General features: G+C 39.6%; 1 protein-coding gene across 5 annotated transcripts in view; it reads right to left on the bottom strand.

Moving 5' to 3' along the window:
* Nucleotides 1-23,766, bottom strand: part of atp6v0a1b (ATPase H+ transporting V0 subunit a1b) — a 29,446-nt gene extending 5,680 nt beyond the window's left edge. The window contains exons 1-21 of one of the 5 annotated variants that reach the window (XM_067511813.1): nt 23,748-23,766; nt 19,967-20,118; nt 18,712-18,790; nt 18,463-18,560; nt 18,159-18,287; nt 17,822-17,904; nt 17,247-17,373; nt 16,631-16,713; nt 15,743-15,836; nt 14,068-14,280; nt 13,588-13,738; nt 13,154-13,293; nt 12,899-13,062; nt 12,556-12,646; nt 12,043-12,161; nt 11,512-11,728; nt 10,580-10,687; nt 9,612-9,812; nt 6,368-6,385; nt 4,153-4,270; nt 3,800-3,971 (exon numbers count right to left, since the gene is read on the bottom strand). In XM_067511813.1, coding sequence (XP_067367914.1) covers nt 3,800-3,971; nt 4,153-4,270; nt 6,368-6,385; nt 9,612-9,812; nt 10,580-10,687; nt 11,512-11,728; nt 12,043-12,161; nt 12,556-12,646; nt 12,899-13,062; nt 13,154-13,293; nt 13,588-13,738; nt 14,068-14,280; nt 15,743-15,836; nt 16,631-16,713; nt 17,247-17,373; nt 17,822-17,904; nt 18,159-18,287; nt 18,463-18,560; nt 18,712-18,790; nt 19,967-20,083 — 2,522 coding nt within the window. In that variant the 5' untranslated portion in view covers nt 20,084-20,118; nt 23,748-23,766. Of the gene's footprint in view, nt 1-3,799; nt 3,972-4,152; nt 4,271-6,367; nt 6,386-9,611; nt 9,813-10,579; nt 10,688-11,511; nt 11,729-12,042; nt 12,162-12,555; nt 12,647-12,898; nt 13,063-13,153; nt 13,294-13,587; nt 13,739-14,067; nt 14,281-15,742; nt 15,837-16,630; nt 16,714-17,246; nt 17,374-17,821; nt 17,905-18,158; nt 18,288-18,462; nt 18,561-18,711; nt 18,791-19,966; nt 20,119-21,416; nt 21,570-23,747 lie in introns of those variants that run through there. The other 4 variants (XM_067511812.1, XM_067511815.1, XM_067511814.1 and 1 more) reach the window with 4 other exon arrangements.

Raw genomic sequence — 23,766 nt, 5'->3', positions numbered from 1 at the left:
TACCGAACAAACACAGGGCTTCCTTACTTTGGTGTCTGTGTGTATGTGTGCTGATAACTCATCAGCATGTATGTGTTAAGATAGAACTGTCGAGCGTAGGCTACATGTTGGCTGCCATTCACGCTGAAAATAACCATTACTTTTCACTCACCTGTGTGATAAATATTACCACTACTCCTTTGAACATTAGCAGAGACCCATTGAGCCCACAGTTTCATACAGTTCCGCACTGGAGCTTGAGATATGCCCAGTGTCATTATGCATTAAGCTCCTTTCTGTTTAGACAGAGATGTGACTCTTTCACTCAGTGTTTAAGTAATTTGATCTTTCTAATTTGATTTCTAGTGCATTCACAGCTAATTGTACAGCCTTTTGGTACCAATGTGTGAGCACGACAGCTTCCCATCTGTGAAATATGAAGTAAATGCCAACATATCATCTGAGCATTTAAACAACAAGATGGGCAACTCTACAGTTGCAATATACTGTAATTATTCACCTACACTGCAGATTAAGTAAATGGGCAACATTTACAAAGTTTCAGCTGTTTGTAAGGAACAAATCTAACAAGAATAAGTAAAATGGTAAATGTTCTGCACTTATATAGCACTTTTCTACCTATTGGCACTCAAAGCACTTTACACTGCTTCTTATTCACCCATTCACACACACAATCACACACACACTCATATGAGATGGGGGAGCTGCTATGCAGCTGGCCAACGCTCACCGGGAGCAACTAAGTTGGGGTTTAGTGTCATGCTCAAGGACACTTTGACAGGAGGTGGGGATTGAACCAACAACCGTGAGATTGGTGGACGACCGCTCGACTTTCCTTCCACAGTCGCAAATAGCACAACTAAGGTTACAACTGGTTCCTCCAAAGTCAACACAAAATGCAAGTTTTAATGACTCCTGCAATCTCTAAATTCAACCGCTTCACTACAAGCATCTTCAGTACTTAGTGGAGCCCTTCATTTGCTGCTATGACGTGCTGCAAACATAATACGAAGCCAGACACCAGCTGTTGGCAGTGTTCCGGAGGAACCTTAGCACGTTCCTAATGTGCCATTTTTCTATGAGTTTCAAGTCCGGTGACTGTAATGGCCACTTTAGAATCTTCCAGGACTTTTTCTGTAACCAAGCCTTGGCACAGGTTTGAGGTCTGCTTGGATCATTGTCCTGCTGAAAGGTCCAATGATGACCAAGCTTCTGCTTCTTCCAAGACGGCCTGATGTTTTCTCCTAGGATGTCCTGATACTTGAATGAACCTATCTTGTCAGTGCCAGGGTAAGACAGACAGACATTCCCCGACTTGACTTGTGCTTTGGGGTCAGTAGCAGTGTATGTCTTCTGGCAAGAAAACCTTGAGCACTAAGTTTGCTCCTTACTGCAAAGTAAAACCTCAGTGCCTGTTGCCACCGAGTTCTGCTGCAGGTCTTTTGCAGTCAAGGGTTTTTCTCCTATGTCCATGTAGCAGACCACAAAATCAGCGGTTCTACCTCTGGTCTCTCCTTTGGAAATGTCCTCGGGCAAGACACGGAACACCAAGTTGCTCCTGGTGGGTTAAATGAGCACCTTGCATGGCAGCCACCACCATCAGCGTGTGAGTGTTTGTGTGAATGGGTGAATGAGAAGCAACATTGCAAAGCGCTTGGAAAAGTGCTATATAAGCAGAGCATTTGGATGGAATATTTTAAGATCCATCAAAATCTATTGTAAATGTTTATGCAAGTGCAATTCTGAACATCATAGTTATGGCAGGGTCACTAATACATATCAGGCCTCTGCTCATCTATGAACATAAATACCATTGTGAAAATTTCGATTTAAGACCTTTAATTAACATTCACGAAGGCTTGCTGCTCTTTGCTGTACTGTAAATACGTTTTCAACACCACTTTGCCTCTGAGTCTCAGGGGACCTTCATGTTGATAAGACGACCTTTTTGAAATTAGAGTGCAAAACCCAGTACACCTTTAGAAATCTACACAGACAGGATAAAGGGCAGCTCTTCTCATCTTTCAAATGAGGTCAGTTAACTTTCTACTGGTCTACAGGAACAAAAGACAAAGGACACATTCCTCTTAACCCACTTCCAACAATCAGCCCTGACGGCAGCAGTGAAGCATTAACATCACACCACTGTCCAACAGAAACAAATATAATATATTCCTCTCTAGGTTTATGTAACGCTGAACCATGACGTAAAGCTCTATGTTAATAGCAGGAATAAGACCAGATGAATTTAAGAAAAGAAACTTGTTTCTTTCCTTAGCATGTTTAAAAGGAATGCTGTGTCAAACAGGAATGCAGCAGGGTGGACCTCTGGACAGAAATGCCATACAGCAGAAAGGTCTTTAAACTACAAGACAACTAAACAGCATTCTTTTAATATTACACCAATAAATTAACTTAAGACTCATGTGTCAAGATTTTTCATAAATGAGGAAATTTAGAACAATTAAGTTAAAGCTGGCACATTTAGGACATTAGGCGACTGTGGCGCAGGAAGGTAGAGTCACAGATATTCACACAGTAAGTAAAGCAGCATTAGCTTATATGGGGCTTGGTGGTATAGTGGTAGAACATTGGGTTGGAATACAGAAGGCCACAGGTTCAAATCCTACTCCACCAGGGATGGCCCCGCCCAGCCACCAAGGGCCTCCTTGGTGCTGGTGCTAGTCCCAAGCCTGAACAAAAATGGGAGCGCTGCAGCAGGAAGGGCATTCGGCATAAAAACACATACCAAATCAATGTGCGGAACACATTCTGCTGTGGCAACTCCTGAAGGGACAAGCAGGAAGCTCTTGCTCACCATAGATTTATAGCATAGCATGTGTCTGATAATAGGTTACAAATTTCACTGACATTGTCTCAGGCACTAAGTCACTAACCCGAACAGCCAAGCCGAGTGCTTCCTCTAACCAGCAGACAATGCCTACACAACATCCTGATTATTTAGAAAAAGCCAGACGGGGGTCCAACGACTCCAACCCACACTTAGTAACAGCCTAATGCTGGCAAATAGCCTGCCATCAGCTTGGTGTGTCACGGCTCTTCAGCAAATAAGATACAATATGATGTTTAGTGCTAAAAACAGTGTTTTTGAACTTTTGACCGAAACAGGTGAACTGACTGTTTTTTTTTCTAATGAAAATTCTGAATAGATAATATTTTAAGTCTTTTTCCCTTAGGGACAATAATCATCCATCACTTTTACCACTTTGTCCCTACATTGTTCAGTGCAGTACTTTCTTTTCTTTCTGTCTTTTAGCACATCTCAAAATACCGTTACCAAAAATCAGTACATCACGTCTATTAATTCTGCAAGTCTGTATCTTACAATAGTAAACACAGAAACATAGTCATGTTGTAGGGTGATCCATGACTTCAGAGCCAGTGCACTTTGCACTGGTGGAAGATGGATCATCGGGGTAGAGGTGGTGCTAGGAGGCGATGGAGCTGCAGGGTGTGTGATATTATCTCTCAGAGTTTGTTAAACCACTCAGGGACAGGAATGTTTCATGTTGCTACCATTCCTTAAGTGCATATATGCAGAAGTGAAGAACTGCAGCTTTGGTTGAGATACAGTACTTGGTTTAATCGGTGATAAACAACCACTCAACATCTGTATTTTATCTATTAATGTGGAGTCAATGTTGTGTGAGTATCAGTTTACTATCTCTACACACTGTGTAAGTTACATACGTGGACGTTTGCTCACCTTGCACACACGTGTACTTTATTCAGTAGCATGCGTGTAATACTTTTGTGTGTGTGCATGTGTGTATCTAACCAATGCAGACGCAGGGCATGCAGAAAGGCTGATAGCCCCTCCATGATAAGCAGGATGGCAACAGTAAGGGTAGCGAAGGCTGAGAAGATTATGGACAGGCCGAAGAAGCCGGCCCCACTCCGGGTGGACAGACCCAGGTGCATCACCATGGTCCAGAGCACCTCTGACAGCTCTGCACACACAATAACAACATTAAAACAGAAAGATGCACTGATGCACTATACATACAAGTTTATCCAGACTGAACTGATGTACCTACTGTATAATGTATACAGCACTGTTTGCCATAAAGAAGAGCTCTTTAAACTACATTTTACAGAACATGTATCGTAAAACATATAGGTTGAACTCACGTGCATGAGCCAGGCTGAGGGCCCAGAGGCGCAGGTAGGAGGCTGTGTTGGAGATGCAGCTGAGACAGTACTCTATGGTATGAATGGCCTGGTAGACAGCTACATCCGCAAAGATAAACTGGCGGAAAGACAGAGTTGGTAAAACACATACTGTGCCATGTTACAGTAACATGTTTTTAACACTGTCATATATGTACTTTTATTTGTCATACATATACAAGCATCGAACAAATGGTTGTGTATATATGTCAACGGTAAGCAGATCTAAGCATTTAGAGGAGCAGGAGACGGGAGCTTCCAGCTGCTGAAATCTGCCTGGAACCTAGATTTCACCTAGCTGGCAGCCAGAGAACTTGGCTGTGAGAGCCAACTCTGGTTGGTTGGTGACGGTTAAGCTGTTTGTCAGCCGCTCTGACTTCTCCCATGGAGCGTAATCACACAATGACTGTGCTGTGCCAGCGACTACAGGGGTAAAAATCTAAAATGTGTCTTCACAGGACTAATAATAATCGCTTACAAAATCTGTAATTAAAAAGGTATCATATACATATTAGAAGAAATCCGCACTCTCACATGTATGCAAGCCAAACACAGAGAAATCAGGTTAGGCAAGCACTCAGACAGGGTTACTGCAGTATAAATACATGCACAGTGTGGTAAATCCAAGTAGTGAATCAAGCATCTTGCTGGACACCAAAATGCTTAAATGTCTTACTCAGATGCGGGTCCATCACCACCTCTGCATTTACTGTGAATCTACGATTGCCTCTGCTGATTGTCTCCAAGATCAAAACAGGAAGATTGTTGAGGCAGTGACGTGATCTATCGTCAAGGGTTTTATTTATTTCTTTGATCTGTAGAACTGTTTGAATCGCTGCCGTTACAAATCAAGATTTCTGTTTAGCATGTTTCTGCTTCGATTCTGTGTATGTTTTCCAGATGTTTAATCGTATAACTATAAAACTAAAAGAATAAATTAAACAGTGTGCTTTAAACATACTGTCTGCAATAAAAAAAGTGCAGGAAGAGAAGAGTAAAACAATAGCATGTCCGGTATGTATGATGCGTACAACACTTAATCTTGAGAGATGATTATCACCCAGCTCTGCTAGTCCACATGTATCCAATAATAATAACTGTGCTGTCAATATGGTATGAACAGTGGAAATGGCATGCAATGGAAATTCTGTTATCATCTTGATGAGTGGCTGCTATGACCTTTGACCTTTCCCTGAGCCTTTAGCTGTGATCTGCCAGAAAAACAAAGAGCAAAGACGTCTGGCTTTTTTTTTCAGCTGCATCACAGCGTGGAGACTTGTTTGTGTATTGTAAAGGGAACAGAGTTCCTCCGTTCTCTCCATCCTGGAACAAGTCTGGCCTTTCCTGTATGAAGGGGGCTGGTCGGGGGGGGGGGGGGGTTACGTGAGATCTACACTTGTTGCGTTTGGCTTGTCGCTAATCTCATTTCCTTTTTCCATGCTTCCCCTTTGTCCTTTTGCTTGTGAAAAAGAGTTGATGGAGACCCTATTCAAAGGGTCTCCAACACAAGTGGCTAATGAAAACAACACTAGTTACCATGCTGTAATGGCAAAATGCAGAGTTAAATGCCTCTTCTTTCCAAACATTTACTCAGCAGAATATACCTGCAGTGTGCAAGAGGGAAGACTCTGGATGTGTGAACAAGGGAAATGAACAGCATCACAGTACAAAGAAGCATCGGTACAACATCAGTACAAAGCAGTTTTCAGCCTCTACAAACTACTTTTTAATTTACAGCTGATACATAAAAATGTAAAAATATTTCAAAAGCAGAGCTGTATTAGTGGACACAAGTACTCAAGACATAACAGAGACAAGACTTACAGAGTTGCTGTACTGACTCATCGCAGTCTTGTAATTGGTAACTTATGGTGTCTCTGTTTCTTTGACTCAGACTTGTCTGGGTTTCTAAATACTGAGTGATTTGAACGGTAGTCTTGGGTGGGACAGGTGGATAGTTGAATGTTTTGAGATTGTGGGTGCTCTGACTACAGTTTTCCCTGAAAGGTGTGATATCTATATAAATATAGATATCACACCTTTCAATGTTTTAGACAAAAGGTTTTTGGAGATCGAGCATAGTTTAAGTAAGACCGGCAGTTGCTTTTAAAGGCACAAACAGATGAACAAGACAGCATCCAGACATGCTATGAAGATAGCAAACTCAGACTCTTACCGGCTCTTCTTCGGAATGCTTGAAAGTAAACAAAAGTCAAAGATTAGTGTCAGAAACTGCATTGTTTTTGTCTTGATTTTGGTTCATTTATTATTCATGAAGTAGACACTGTAGTTTTGGTAACCACCCAAAATATAACATCCTCAAAGCTTTAGGATCCAGGTAGAATTTTGTTGGGCAAAGATGGGGCTCAGTGTTTGCAATGCAATTAAAGAATTTCTCTTTAACTGTTTCAAATTGTCTGCATCTATTTGTGTTCCATGCACACACTTCCACTGGGAAATCTAAATATCTATTGTGTATCTAGTATCTAGTAAATTATATAACCACATTAGGGCGGCTGTAGCTCAGTTGGTAAAGGCAGTCGCTCACAGAGCGACTCAGGGGGCCAGAGGTTTGACCACCGGTCCCGGCTACATGGCGAAGTGTCTCTGGGCAAGACACTGAACCCCTAACAGCTGATTCCCCTCCCCAGCTTTGCAGTGCCGGTCCGAGCCCGGTAGATACTGGGGAGGGTTGCATCAGGCAGCGCATCCGGCGTAAAAAACAAACAAACAAAAAAAAAAAACTGTGCCAAATCAACATGTGAACAATGATCTGTTGTGATCATCTGAACTCACGGCATAAGCTGAAAGGACAAAAAATAAATAGAAAAAAATAATTTAGCTTGACAAGCTAACAGTCAGCAGTGCATAAAATAACTAACAAATTAACTACAATCTCCTGCTTGTGCCTTAAACTTGGCACCTGTATTGTACTATGGTTTTCTTTACACGTGTGGGTAGGGGGCTTCTTGTGTCAGTTCTGGGCCTGTGCAAGGAACTAACACAAACCTTACTTCTTAAACTAAGACGCTCATCGTATATAATGCAGAAATAGCTCACTGTGTTTGTACAGGACTGGCAGAAAGTCCCTTTGATAATAATAATCATAAAACACAGCTCAAATATGTCAGAAGCATGTGGGTGACCGTCATCTGTCAGAGCAGCTGTTTCAAATAAAAAACAATTAGTCATTTCCGAAAACAACTGGTTATTATTATATTATTACTGGCTAATATTATTTTTTGATCATATTTAAAAAACAATATGAATGTGGTGGAATAAATGTTAAACTCTGGTTTGGTATTTAATAGTCCCATAACAAGTGACACCCCACTTTATTTGCTTTGAAAATCTAGCAGGAAGACAAAAGCCCTTTCATGGGGGCAGACATAAGGAATAGGTTCTTCCCAAGTTCACAGGAAAACCAATATCCAGAATGAGCATTTGGGATGAATGAGCATTTAGGTAAGTGTTAGGTTTACTGCAAAAATGTCCATGCTATCAAGCTAAACTAAGATGGTAAACACAGGAACCATTACACCTGATGAACACATCATGTTAGCATTGTCACTGTGATAGCACTTTGTCTCATGTGGCCATTGAGTAATATTTAGCCCAAATGTATATAATTTTACTTCTAACGGGTGTAGATTCAATGTTAAAACTTTTTAACTAAAATTTGGACTTTTGGTTTTTCCTCCTTTTCCTTATTGTTTAAGCTGGTCCACATGTGGGTTTGACACAGGTTTTTACACAGGGTGCCCCTTTCTGATGCAGACCTTTTACCCTTTTCCTTTACAGGACTTGGGACTAGTGCTCAGGTGCACACGGGCTTAGAAAAACCTCATTGGCTGGGTTTGGGCAAGCTTGTGGTTTCACTGACGTGCCCACAGACACTTCAAATGAGCAACTGCTGTACAAACTAAAAAATGTACTTCTGCTGGACAAATGGATAAACTAATAAAGTAATATGTTGTCGTGTTTCTGTTAATCAAAACCAAAGAACTCTTCCAGTGACCCAACTCACTGTTTCACCTGCCTGCAGCCCAGTGGACACACAGTGAAAAGCCTGGACTAGTTTCTTTCTGTGCATATACATACAAAATATTCAAATGCAGAAATACATATAAATAAAATATTATGATTTAGTGTGCAATTGTTGCAAAGTGTTGCTTTTCCCTATATTCTCCACTATCATTTCTGGAGGATCTACATAGATCAGACATTGCAACCTGGCTGAAGGATTTGCATAAGGGCATCCTACCACTCTTCCTTAATGTGAGTCTGATCACTGTCTTAAAATAAATTCCCAAGTACACTGCGTATAAAGTGTTAACTCTCTTTGGAAGTTCCCAGCATTTGTTTTTTAATTAGAATACAGAATGACTGCTGATATCATTTGGTTTTGACAAAAAATTACAAAAAAAAGACCCTTTTATTTCTATTTCAATAAAGATCAGATCCCTGCAAATAATCTCAATTAGTCATACTACAGCCTTAAACTTCCTCACAATTATGCAACATTCAACTCCATAAGTCTGCTGATAAGTTATGTCTCCATGGAATATTATACACATGGAATTCCATTAAAGTGCAATCTTGTGTTATCAAAACATAAATATGCAGAAATGTATTAACCAGAAGATACCTAACCTCTGAGTCACAGAAAAAAAAATCTGGTATTTTGAGAAATCAGAAATTCCATGAAAACCATTTTTTTTTTTGTTATTGAAATATTCTTATCTTATTATCTTATCTTTTTCAGTCCATCCCAGCACTGGCCTTTTTTCAGAATCAAGCTACATTACCACATCTCTGCTACCTACGCAGTAAAGACTGCTTTGTCATGTGAGCTTTACAAATCTTGCTGGGGATCGAGCTTAGACACAATTTCAAATAAGAAAATCTAGGAAAAAATTTGTATCAGTTTTAGGGCTGCGGCCTAAAATCCAATGAGTCATTGCCTCAGTCAAGAAGACACTGTGTATTGCTGTACAAAGAGCTGCTCTGGAGCACCAGCATGGCAATGATGTAAACCTGTAAAGCTCCAAACAAACTGTATGAGGGTTTGCTGCATTCCTCAGTTTGACTAACAGAAGACGTCCTCTTCAGTCACAGCTCGGGATATTTACAGCAATACTCGAGTTCTACATCTCACGTATTTTCTTTTCACTATTTTGTTTTGCATGAAATTTACGTGCACTACATAAATCTAATCCTGAATCAACAACATATTTTCAAATCATATTTGCAGAGAGTCTGCTTTTAGTGGGACTATCAAACTTTACTCAAAGTCAAGTGTTTAAATCTATTATAATTTGAGTTTAGAGTTCACATAAAAGTTAAACAACAATATTAAGTTCTGGAAATGGAAGAAATTACATTTTTATATGTCAATTTCAGGTGTTTACTCAGCTCACCTCATCTCCCTCCTCTGAATGCTGAGACAGCTGGTCATGGTCCATGATGCCAGCCTCGTCCTCCGTGGGCCCGTTGCCCACCCGCACTCCTCCAAACTTCTGCGTGCCCTGTTGGGTGAGTCCGGTGCATGATGAGGACACGCCTGTTTGCTCTAAAGACTGCTCTAGATTCTCTGCAGGGGTTTCTTCCCTCTTCTGGGACTAGATACAAAAGCCACAAGAGCTGTGTCTAGCTTAAAGCAAGCCTTAGTGTGAACGCTTCCTTCTTAATTTGGCAAAACATGCCATCCAATACACTGAGTGAAGATGTTTAATCCAGAATGAAATATATCCAACACTCGTCAAACGTGAGATTTTTTAATCAATAAAGTGCCAGAAACAGTTAAATGAATGAAACAGCACTGAAATGTACAGTAGTGTAGCAGTATCGACTGGAAGAACCATTCATTTTTTAGAGGGCTAAATATTCACATTTGACCATTAAAACCACAACAAATGGAGCTGAAGACACAGTTGTGTAAACAGGTAAACTGCTCCTGGTTAGCTGGTTAGCTTATCATTGCATTAATGCATTTATTTAAAATTTAACACAGTAAAACAAAGCGTTTGACACGGTGAAGTAAAGGTTCTTCAAGCTGTTCTATTTAACATAATAAATAAAGAAATATTTTTGTTGGATATATAGCATTTGGAGAGAAACTGGGTTTGAAGGTACAGCTAGAACAATCGAATCAAATGGAATTTCTATTGCTGCTACCATGACCTCAGACTGAAGTATTTCCTACCATGATATCAGCGTTTCCAAGGCAGGCTTTAAGCATTTTCATGGCAACACAACCAACATTGCATACTACAATGTACACTGAAATGGATTGAAGAATAGGGGTGAAATGGGTTATATCAAAGGTTATAACTGTTATTTATCACAAGTGGTAAAAAAGGTTATAGGTGGGTTCAGATCAACATACCAGGTGCTTTTTCCACAGGTGCTGACGCCGAAGCACCATAGTTTTCACAATCAGCATACAGGGTACACATGCAAGGGCAATCAGCACCAACAAAATCTGGATCGCCATCTACAGATTCAAACAGAGAGAGGTTAACAAGGTGTTGGCAATGTGTAGAAGTGACCAGAAGTAGGCTACATCCATGAGTATTCTGGTCCTACATCGGTCCTCAAAGTTATCACAGTTATTTGTGATGTAGCCATATTGTATTACCACAGATTATAGCAATGGTCAAATGCTTATGTGAGTCCATAACAGATATACATGATGTCATCAGAAAACCAAGAATAAAGAATCACTCATTTGTTCTTTATGAAGCTAACGTTATAGCTGCTTATGAAAGCACTCATTTGATATTAAAATGACAAACACTGGGCTACTTTTGATAATCTAGGTTGATAAGATTCATTGCTTGTCATATTACGGAAACAATGCCATTTCTAAACATCATCATAACCTCAAGAACAAAGACCTCACTTGCCAAAATAATAGCCACACAGCGGATGACACTGTACAAAAGCCTCCAACTCTTTAAAAGTGTGGGTTACAAATGCTTCACTGTGAACCGTAAGCAATGAATGACATGGGACTAGTCTACTTATATTCCCATGTGTAACTACATCCTCCACTGTTCTGTGAAAAATGGTTAAACTCTTTTTGCCACATGGCCTAGTCCCACTCTCACCTATTAGGCTTAACTTAGACAAACATAGTTCCCTGTCAGATCCAGCAGTGCTGTGAAAAGACCACTCACCAGAAAAAACTACAAGTGATTTTTGGTCTTATTCACCATGAGCTTCTTTGCACTTCTCTTTAAGTATTCAGCCATGTTAGTGCAAGAGGGAGGGGCAGGAAGCTGGGAGAGGCAGAGAGGTGAATGAGTGAGTGAGCACCTGTCCCCTGTAGAGGGGCTTGACAGTGGGGTCACTGTAGTTGAAGAGACACATGTTGATGAAGTGGATAAGCAGACTGGGCGCATCCTTGGAGGTGTAGGCATCGTATGCTATCCACTTGTAGAAAACCAGCAGGACAAGGTAGCCAAACAGGCTTGACATGAAGACAATCTCTGGGATAAAGCCCAGAAAGATGTTCAGGGGCTTCTTGAAGTACCTGCATCAATCAATCAGACTTGATTTGAATCAATTCTTTCACAGAGGTTTATGTAACTCAAAGTGAAAAGTCAAAATTTACTTTACAAAATACAGTAATGTTAGTGAAAATATTTTCTATGTACATCTGTCAAATAAACTGAGCTTCAAGCAAATAATCACACCACTGATTGAATCTTTTATTGCATTTTAGAAAATGTCTCATCCCTTTTGCAAATGAGGTTTGTAGTTTTAACTTTAGGGTCTGCAGTAAAAGCATTGTTAACCTGCTAGTACTGTTAGATCACACATGCCTGATCCACATGTAGCACTTACAGGTGGTTGAAGAGACTGAGAGACACTCCAAACAGCATGTGGATCACACCCAGAATCACAGACATCTTCATCTTGAATGAATTAAGGAATGTCAGCTTGTTGGAGGCAATGTTCCAGATCTGCAGTCACCACACAACACAGTTAAGCAATTAACAAAAGAATAGAAACAAATAACAGTTAACATTTCCATTCTTAACTTTTAAGTTTAAAAGCCACAAGTCTAGCTTGCACTTTTGTTCCAACTAGAGAAATACATTTTTATTAATAATGATGAATTTACAGCAACTATCCAAACAAACACTAAAAGTGCCTCACAAACAGAGAGTAGTAAACAGCATAGAGCATCAACATGGCAGCACAAGCCTCTTCATATTAGTCCCAAAGTGCACTGCATTTCTCAAACACGCCCTTGAGGCACTCGAAAATCAAAAGCAGCTGTGTCAGACACCACAGCTCCTACTGAAAATGTTCAGTTAGTAATTGTTTTGGTTTTAGTGAATGTGCAGATTTTACCGGGTCAATTCCAAGTGGATAAGGTCCGTTAAACACTCCGGGAACAGTTGGGTTTAACTGTAGTAAACCATTTCCCTCAAGCGTCTCAAATCTAGGACAAATCAGTAGGAAATGAATAGGAATGAATAATAGAGCAGATTATTTACTGTACATGCTGTGGATTTTACATGCAAAAACTATTACAAACATTTTTATTGCAAAAAAGGAAAAATTTAATCTATTCAATGGAGGTAAAGATAATGTAATATGTGTGACTAGAACCCTGTGATTAATCTAAATTATATTATGTTCTGATGTTAGATGTCTCAGACATTATCAATCCAATCAAAGTTCTCTGACTTACGACCAGTTGCCTCCTTTGGGGCCAAACATGGGTCTGACACTCCATCCAGAGCCAAACATGTTGAGTGACTTGGAGAAGCAGTCGTTGTAGATGATGCCAGTGTAGATGGAAAAGATCCCCATCAGCAGGATGATGTACCGACCGGCAAACACCATATTGAACATCTGCAATGATTCACAAAAACAGTTTCATGTTGCTAATAAGTGTATTGGGAAGGTTTGTATTGCTGAAATATTTGTTTTTGTCTTTTTGTACCTCGTTGTCACTCTTTTGGGCAAGAAGGCGACTCTCACGAATGACCAGGTACAGGGCAGCACAAGTCATCAACAAGCCGTGACCCATGTCACCAAACATCACCGCAAACAGGAAGGGAAATGTAACTATGGTGTAGGGAGCTGTAAAAGGCATCACATGGAAAGGGTTCATTGCAAAAACAAGGCTCAAACATCATTGTAAATACTCTACTGACTGTTAAAGTGGTAGTTACAAGCTAAGTATATTGAGCTCCGTGTCTAACATTTCATACGATAAAGGCCTGTTAAGCAAACCTTTAATTAGTAGAAGCTTGATAGCACAAGTCCTCCTGTCTAACAACTAGGCAAACACTGCCCCTATATCCAAAACCTTTATATAAATGCTAATGTCACAAGTATTCATTTAAATATAGACTAATAGAATTCCAATATAACCTGGATTGATCTCCCGGTAGTTCCCAATTCCATAGGCGTCAACAATGTTCTGGAAGCCGGATGTAAGCTTGTTGGTCTTGTTGAAGGTAGGTGGTGTTTGCTTGGTCTGCATCCTGTTGAGTATGGACGGCACAGTCGAGCCACTCCTCTCCTGTCAAAGAAGGCTTCACTTATCAGTCACACACACGTGTCGTCCATTTTGTAGGTGATCAAAAACCAGACCAGATCACAAACACAGTCCATATTTTATGAAGCGAATGTACAGTATGTTTGTTATTCTGTGATTCAGATAACAGTGGAATGTATCAAAACCAAGGTCTGATAGTAAAAATACTATAAAACTAATTTTCATACAGACCAAAAAACAACATAAAAGCATTTACTATGATATATATGGGAGCAGGGCCAAAATAAGAGTAGATGATATAACTGAAGTAGTAAAGTATTCGATGCAAAGCATGAGAGAAAAAACAGGCTCACCGTCCCTCTGCGCAGGGCAAACTGGATGGAGTCCAGGTCTGAGACGGGGCACCACACCTCAGCGATCAGACACTTCTGGGTGACATCAATGTTGCAAAGGTTGAGTGTGTGGTAGATGGCCTTCATCTTCCTCACCTTGATGAACCATACTCTAATGGTCTTGGAGGCGGCCTGCAGCACTCGCTGACGATGGTCCTCTGTTTGGTTCAAGACCTGCAGTGGCAGAATTGTTTGGATTGATAATGGATGATTGGATGGTGTAAGGCCTAGTAGATTGTGATAATCATGGTTATCTCATCATACCACTGGTCTGATTACACGGGTACTGGACCAGGTCTTTCACGTACTTTGCCATTGAAAAAAGTCATGTTAAACATCCATAATGAACAGACTTTCATCACCACCTGCTTCAAAGTTCAGTTTTAAATAGTCAATTTTGACCTTGTCCCAATTTAAAGCAAAAACAATATTATTCCTATGTGATATGCTATGTTATACTATGTTGTAGTGACAGTATGGCTGCTCAACGCGGTGGATTTTACATCTACTTTGACCTTTTTAATATTGGTTAGATGCGTTTTTAATACACAAATCTCTTAACACCACAGCCATGAGATATCAGCTGGATTTTAAACGTTTGCAAATGTTTCCTTATCAGAAATTAAAGGTCACTTTTGGTCAATTTATCAAGGGGGATGTACATTTTTGCACTGATATATAATCTTCAAGATTTTAACTTTTTTATTCACTTGACAATTTTTCTTACTTCTTAGATTAAAAATGACATTTATACTAATTAAATGTGCATAAAAATGTGTTCTCTTTTTTGCCTTTTCAAAATGAGGATGCACACTTTTGCACCCAACTGTTCAGGAAAATGACACAAATTGACTGCTCTCACCGGTTTCCCGAATCAGGCAAAATGAATGCACAGAATAAAATTCTCTACAAACCAGACCCAATGCTCAGAGCGTGCTGTATGTGGTTGGCAGGCTCAGAACAGATCAGAGCTCTCAAGCAGAACCAGAGCGTTTTCCAGACTTAATAAGGGCAAACAGAAGAGAACCACAACAATGTGTGACAGGACAAAGGTCTTTTGCAGATAAGAGCTAAGGTACAAGATAACACCCATCCACACTATAGGGCTCATTTTTTCATTGGGTTTAAAAGGAAAAGTGACCAGACAGAGACATCCAATTTACTTTCCACTCACCCAAACCGGTCGAGGCAGATGGCCACCCACCTTTAGCCTGGTTCTGCTGGAGGTTTATTCCGTTAAAGGGAGTTTTTCCTCTCCACTGTCACCTACTGGGTTGCTCCAGGGGGATTGGTTGGGTTTTCTTTACATATCTGTATAGTCCTGACTTTATTCTGTAAAGTGCCTTGAGATGACGTTGTTGTGAATTGGCGCTATATAAATAAAGTAGAATTGAACTGAATTGAATCATGTGTCTGATAAATTTCTTTTGGTTTTGTGGGTAGCAGTGCAATTTAAAAGACAACGAAACTTTGAAAGAATTCTTAAATTAAACAAATGAACTGATTATGACTAATTATAAAGTGCCTTAAACAAAATGCCCTCTCCATGATTTTAACTGTAACCCATCAACATATAACACATATTGTTTTTATACATTAATGCTAGTAAAGGTAATGTTCCAGTGCAGTGTCATACCATCTGGAGGTCATCAATGCGGCTGTTGACTCCTGCCAGCATCTCCTTCCTCTCCTGTGGGGTCTCTGGACATGGGTAGAGAGAGGCGCGGAACCTGAAACAATATAGCCATGATACAGACTTTCTATTATAAATGTGTATCATTTATCTCAGCATGATGATCATGACTTGTATCAATGATATCCTGCCATGGCCTGCACTTCAAAACCCACATGTAAAGAATACAGCTAGATTGTCCACTCTAGCTCTATTTTGGCTCAAATCTTTTGGCCAAAACAGAGGATCTGACAGAATAGCAGCACGCAGAATTAAATTAAGGCTTAGCTTTTGTTTTTCTTGTATGTTTATCAATCTGAAATACTATGATCTTAACACTTTCTGTATAGTTTGAGTTTAATTAAATTTCGTTTTATTTTCTGGTCGGGCTTTTCAATTCTGGTTCTTAATGAGTTTCAAAAAAAGGATGAAAGGTCTAATGTTTGGATCACAAAAAATATTTCTTGTTCTAGTGTTCCTGTTTCACATCCTGGTGCAGATTTGTTTATTATGGCCATCTAAAAGTGTACCCCCCCCCCCGACAAACCAGAACACAGGTGGTAGTAGTTAGCAAATCTGGACCAGAATGAGGAGAAGACATTGCACTGCAAAACACACTTGGAAACACGGAGGTTTCGATTTCCAACCTATAACATTTTAAAGGTTCTTACTTAGCTAAAAACAAGAGACAAGACATGGCTCCTGTACAAAACTGTATCTCTGTCTCTCTTGTCTCTGTTTTACTTTGTTTCCCCTTCTGTACCTTACATTTTTGGGATAGAAATATTATTTTTATTAAAATCTGAAAATCTAAAATCTATCTACTGTGGGATTCTAACTCATGACACCCACCCCTCACAGATCTTCTTCACTCTGTTCTTCAGCTGGTCACCTTGGAAGAAGATGATGAATACTGACTTGTGGACTTGGTCTCCCTGTTAAAAAAGACACAGTATTAGAAAACAGAAAAAAATACAGATATCTTTCAAATTAGCAAATGTCCGAGAACATATTGTGCAGCATTGTCTTTAAGAGATGCTTTGTGTGTAGAAGTGCATGCAGACCTGCCAACCTCAAAGAAAAAATACCACCTTAGTCTGAAAAAACCTTTTCAGCTGCCAAAACCAGGCATAAAACATAGCAGCCTATATTTTGGATAGATGAGTCCTTCCTTAATATCAGGAGTATAAACTCAAACTGACTGTGTACCTCAAAACAAATTAAAACCATTTGAAAAAGCTTAATATAAACTCTGGCAGGAAAACACTGCTAACATTAGCTTAATTGACACACGATTTTCTCTCAGCATAAAACACTAGATGGATGTGCCAAACCAAAGACAAACGTTTATTATCAGTTTGTACTTTGATAAGAAAAGTTCCTACAGAAAATGCAAACAGGTTGGCAGGTCTTGTACATGGTATAATTGTCCGTCTTTGCTACTCTCAACAACGGCATGTGCACTGACTGTGGCGGGGTCCTCCAGAGGGTCCTCGATCTCTGCTTTCCTTAAGAAGACATTACCACGACACACCCTCCACAACATTCGCTCAAACGTGGGGATCCTCTCCCTGCTGATCACTCCAGCCACAAACCTGCAGAGACAAAACATACTTGTATATTATACTGCTCGTTTTTACAGTTTACTCTAGAGCTGCACCCTCTTACATAAATTGGCTAAACATCTTTTTAGTTCTTAAATACAGACGGTGTGTATAAAAAAGAAGATTGCAGGTTATACTAAAAAGCAAAATGACTGCACAAGAAGAAGACTAGGGAGAGAAGCCACCCTGACACCTATTATTCCTCTGAAGGAGTTAAAAGCTTCTGTCACTATGTTGCAAGAATCCCTACAGTTAAACGTTCATTTTAACATGAAAGAAAGGTTTTTGTAACTTTTTTTGAAAATGTGTCAAAACTAAAAACTTTTAAAGGGGGGTAAATACTCTTTAGAGACCTATAAACAATGTATACTGTACATATTAGGTCCACAAAAACTGAACCCTGCTCGATATAGAAAATTATGCATTTCACAAGCTTTACCCCAGTCTAAGCGGGGCGCCACGGCCCCCCTCACTACCCTCCATCAGGGCTGATGACTCCTCTAGTAGGTTCGGGTCCTCCATCTGCCAAAGACATAAGAAGCCTCATTTATTTCATTTTTTTAAGAACATGCATGATTGTTTTTTGACTGAATGCTTATAATGCTGCTCTGCTTATTAGACAGAACAATCAATAAAGAAGGTTTGCTGATGTTGAAGAGATGCACTAAAACAAAATCAAATGACATATCATGAAGAACTCATCTAGATTAGATCAATGTACATAAATAAAAACATCTATTCTGCTTGTGGGCATATGATGCGTATCTCTAAGACACCTCATCAAAGAACTGCTGTGTTCGACGGAGGATGTGTTTGAGCTCAGTCAACTCCAGGAAGTTCTTCTTCAGGGCTTCCTGGTTGGTGTTGATCTCCTTCAGTTCATTCTCCAGCTTCTCAAATGTGGCCTGTCAATGACAAAAAACAGACACTTACTCTCAATGATCCACTGTAAAACTGATCATATATACTGTATCTTTGACAGGCATAAAAAAAACAATACAGGAAATATTTTCTTTTGCTGTGCTTTTAAATCTTTTATAATGAGAAAGGACTGAAGTGAATTGATTGATAAGTGATTACCTCTAGATCGATCATGTCCCTGGGAAAAGGCACCTCCGGATTTTCTCCAGTGTCTACAGTTGGGATGTTCGCTCTCTTGATCTCCTTTTCCACAAACCCTGTTCAGTAGAGACATGCCAGGATTTAACAAATTACTCTATCTGCCTAGAAGCATGAACATTTCCGGCTTTTTTTTTTAGTGTTTCTTTAAAAATTGCTTGTATTAACTTAATACATTACGTATATTTCATTGTTAGATGGTCTACTCACTAAGTTTCCTGTCCATTTCCTCACATCTCCTCACTTCATTTACAAACTTGCGCTGGAACACGTTGATATCTGGGTTCAACTGCAAGTAAAAACAATTATTTGGCTAAAACTCAAAGTAACTAAGACGCAGTAAATTAACTGCCAACTTAATAGATTAATTTGTTAATTATCACCTGAACACCTATAGGTTACAGTAAATGTGTGACGCTAAAAGTCATTGAAAGACATGAAACAAGTCCCCCAACCTTTTTACATTTTAAGCTACAATAACCAATTTCTGGACCTCAACCAAGCACACACACACACACACACACACACACACACACACACACACTCTCTATCTCCACCTGCTCCACCCAGTCCTCCAGTATTCAGCTAATTAAGGAAGTTGCTATTGCAACATCCTACTGCAGCAGTGGGAAAGGAGTAGTTCAGCAAAAAAATACTGATTATCATCATCTACCAACCCTGGTTTTGGCCTTTTCTGATCTAGACCATCTCTTTAGACCAACTCATTATAGGAGAAGATCTCTGCTCAATGAGTCCGGGTTACATTGGGGTAAGTTTTGAGCATATTTTAAGAATAGGTTTTACAAAGTTGTATGCTGCAGCTTTACTGTCACAGTGTTTCTGCCTTCTGAGAAATTCTACAGCCTCTATGAGCTGGCATAGTTAGAAAAAATCAACTAGAGCTAAAACTAAAATCGGTGCTCTACCCTTCACGTAGCTGCTGTTACACTCTGCTACACTCTGGACAGCACTTCATGTATTAAGCAGTATCCAATTACACTAAATAAGAAGCCAATAGACATTTTTTGGAATTTTTGAATTCTCTAATTGGTGAGAAGAGTGAGCATCACTCAAAAACCTTTAGAAGTGAATAGGAATGAAATGGTTACTGTTTCTATGAGAAAACATATCCATCAAGTTGACACTCTCTTGTTAACTAAATGCTACATGCAAAGCTGTATGTCCTGGCTGCAGAAGCCTACAAACTCAATTGAGAAGATGCTCTTGTTAAGTTAATTGTTAGTTGTATTTATATACTTAAATGCAACATTGAAGACAGAGAGTTAGTGTGTGTGTGTGTGTTTGTGGGTGACACACACAGAGTTTGTATCTTAAATATACAAACTGTATATTTTGACCATTTTCCTCACAATTTCTTATCTAGAAGTGAGTTAAGTGAGTCCACTAATATATATAATATATATTCCGAAAAGATACATACTCTAGTTTTTAGATATGTACTCACATCTCTAAACTGAACCATGCCCAGTTCTCCCAGCTCACTGACACAGCAGTAGGCTGCCTCTGACTGGAGAAAGAGCTGGGCCAGAGTCATCTCCTCGCTCCTGAAGAGTTCCCCCATGATGAACACCACAACTCAGCTAGAAGAAAGAAACACTACACATACAAAAGGAAGATGTGCTATTATTAGAGTTATTAGATCTGTGGAATATGTTAACTTGTGTTTTACAACATGAAGAGGTCAAATCAAAGGATACAGATGCGTTTTTAAAGAGTTTCACATGAAATACAATATACTGTTATACTTGAATACAATATACTAGTATACTATGTCCTAGTTCTACTCTGCTTTTTTCCACTAAGCTGCAATAATCATTTCTATGTATTGTACTTACTTTACTGCATAGCTGAACTCTAATCTTCTATGGTACAATACCATTGTACTATAGTCTACTACTTTATGTTTCAACATACTATACTATACTTTGCTATACCAGTGTAGTGTACAGTATATATGTACTACACTATCCAAAATTAGACTCTATTAAACAAAACTATCCTATACTTCTATACTTTACTACACAACACTAGCTTACTCTGCTTTGCTTTTGAGCTGAAAAACTGAAGTGAATAATCATTTATCCAAATAGTAACTGAGTTATTATGTAACGATTTACAAACAGACAGTTGTTCAAGAGGCCCAGCTGTTCTCATTTACTGTATGACAATTAGATTGGGTTCAATAATTCTCTCTCTCTTTTTTTCCCTCTCTGCATATACTGGCCAATTCATTGGGATCACCTATACAATGCAATCCAATACGGCATGAGTTCTGCCTATTATAGATTGGTATATTAAAAGTGGGAAATATAACAAGCTTGAGAACAGCTCTGAGTAAGTGTGAAGAGCAGAGCAGAGCTGCTGGCGCATCCTCCTCTTCTGCCCTTCACTGATGAAGGACGCCATGATGCTGCTGGAGTCCGGCCTCAAGCTTCGAGAGCAGCTGTCACCTCATCTCAAACACACTCAGTGTGTCCGCATTTTAATAGAACACTGTCCGTGACAAACAGCAAATGATACGATAATACAATGTTTTAGTCGTATTAGACAGTAACATCGTCCGTTGATTACAGGCCAAGCATCTGATTAATCTTCAGGTTAACTCGGCTGTAGTGGTAACGATGGTATAACGTAACAGTGGAAGATTTTAAGTTTAGGGCTGTGTAGATATTTTAGAGGAGAACGATCAGTTCATGTGACATCCACACATAAGAAAATATATCATTTTCGAACAAGTCGTCTTCGAGAGCCGGTGTCATATTATCACCGTCAAGGCTCTAACGTCAAAATATTGGGAGTCGTAAGATTATATTTCATAATTTTCTCACAGATTGTGAGTGTAAAACGCTGACACCGTTTCACACGAAACGCTTTCTAAAAGGCAATTTACTCACGTATATAAACGCTCTCGACTGATCTCTGTCCTGCCGTTCAAACCCTCCTGGATGCTGGATGCTGTGGTCCAGGACGGTGCAGCAAGTTAAACACAGACACCCGGAAATACAACAGAAAATCAGTCTTTTCAAAATTACAGCATCACGTCTTGACTTGACGAGCATCTTGTACTTTTCGCAAGTGACTCCCGTCGTCGCAATGATAGCACTGAGTTTTGAATGTATTATTTCTTAATCATCCGCTTTGTTGAGTTTCTTATTTTGTAAACTCGTAACGACATGTTCTTTATTCTTGTTTTATTTTGAAAATACCAACCGGGCGCTAACGTAATCCCTTAAATTGTACTAGTTGATCCAGGATTAAGATTAGGCCTCTTCGTAGGCCAGTGACATTGAGTCTAAAATAGAACTTGACATCTACATACTGCAAGAACCTAGATATTACATCAAATGCATTAAGACAATCAGGATACATTTTATAGATCCACCATCCATCACACACATTCATTTGTGTTGCTTCTACTGCATTTACTGTTTCTATGAACAACTTTGTTTGTTGTAACATTGATGAAAACATTACTTGATTTCACGGAAAATGGTACTGCATGATGCTACGACAGCATACAGGGCTTTCTTACACCCTGTTAAAAGACACAATTTCCAGGGAATGTAAAAAATATAACTATATATATATATATATATATATAGAGAGAGAGAGAGAGAGAGAGAGAGAGAGAGAGAGAGAGAGAGAGAGAGTTTATAATACCATTTGATAGAGATGCAAGTAAAAATTGAAGGAAAAATGCCAGGATCATCTTCATTAACTTTGTTGCTGAGAGTTTGACTATAATTGTCAATTAATTTAAAGGTTTGAACCTTCATCTGTGGTTTATATTATCACAAGAAGGTTAGAATTAAATCATTTGTAAAAAGTAAAAATATAGCATTCATATTACAAAACAGTTTACCAGAGCTGTGCACTGTGCTGGAGGGTGGCTATAGCTCAGTTGGTAAAGGCAGTTGCTTATGGACCACAGGGTGAGTGGTTCGATCCCCGGCCCTGGCTATATGTCAAAGTGTCCCTGGGCAAGACCCTGAACCCCTAACAGCCCATTTCCCCTCCCCAGCGATGCAGTGCCGGTCCAAGAAATTGGGGAGGGTTGCGTCAGGAAGGGCATCCGGCGTAAAACCTGTGCCAAATCAACATGTGGACAATGATCCGCTGTGGCGACCCCGAACACACGGGATAAGCCGAAAGGAGAGTAGTTTACCAGAGCTGTGCACATGTATTATACTGGCCAACACAAGTTGCCACAGTATCAGATTGCACTGCAGTGAAACTCAAACCTGGTCTTAATTTTTTTTTTTTCAAATGCACCCGTTTTGTTAGAACCCCTCTGCATTGGCACCTGCTTTATAATTAGACTGGTCTCATTCTGAGGTGGGGGCTCCAGTTATTCACACAGGACTGCTATAGGTTCGTGTAACTGCATCCAGAATTTTGGACAATACTCCAGGTTTGGAGATCATGGACCACATGGACCTACAAACCACGGACCATGGCCTTCACGATCTCAGACGCTGAACCAACCTTCCACTTTCACTCAATGGACGAATCGCTACAGTAAAAATAACTATCTGTTCCCAATGCTCCCCACAACTCCCACGGATAATTGGTTTAAATGATTTGACTCACTAAAATCTCACTTATATTGGAAAAACAAGAAACCTACAATCTCCCTGTAAACATTACAAAAGAAACACTCACGGCCTTGAAACACTCAATTTCCAACACTATTTCCAAGCAACACAACTGTAATACTTAATAATTACAACTCATGGATAAACCTAGAACAAAATCAATGTAAACCCATCAGTTTCAGATCTTTTATGCCACAATTCAGTCAAAAAAATAACTATTTTAAGACAATAACTACTGTGCCTCTTCAACTCTGACAGCCTGGTGGAAAGATCACAAAATCACCACTAGCACCTTGTAAATATTTCCCAATATGGCACAACCCAGACTAGCAATTACACAATAGACCTATTCACTTTCCAACATGGCAGCACACACGAATCACTCACCAGGGATGTTTCACTGACTTCCTCGTGCGCTAAGCGTATTGCGTCACTTCCTGTTTCTGCACACCCCTTCCTTGGTTTCTATCGAAGGACTGTTTACTGACTAATTGCAGCTCTCATTTTACTTAAATTAGTGATTTCTTCATACAACAATAAATACTTGAGTCGTGACATACGCTTGTTATTACACAAGCGCTTGCTCTTGTAAAACATAACTCGCTAACGTTTACTAATTCCACACTTTACCTATTTTAGCTTCGCTAGC

The sequence above is a fragment of the Channa argus genome, chromosome 7 (assembly GCF_033026475.1).
Source record: "Channa argus isolate prfri chromosome 7, Channa argus male v1.0, whole genome shotgun sequence".
In the NCBI taxonomy this organism is placed as follows: Eukaryota; Metazoa; Chordata; class Actinopteri; order Anabantiformes; family Channidae; genus Channa; species Channa argus.
This window is presented reverse-complemented; position numbering and strand designations above follow the sequence as displayed.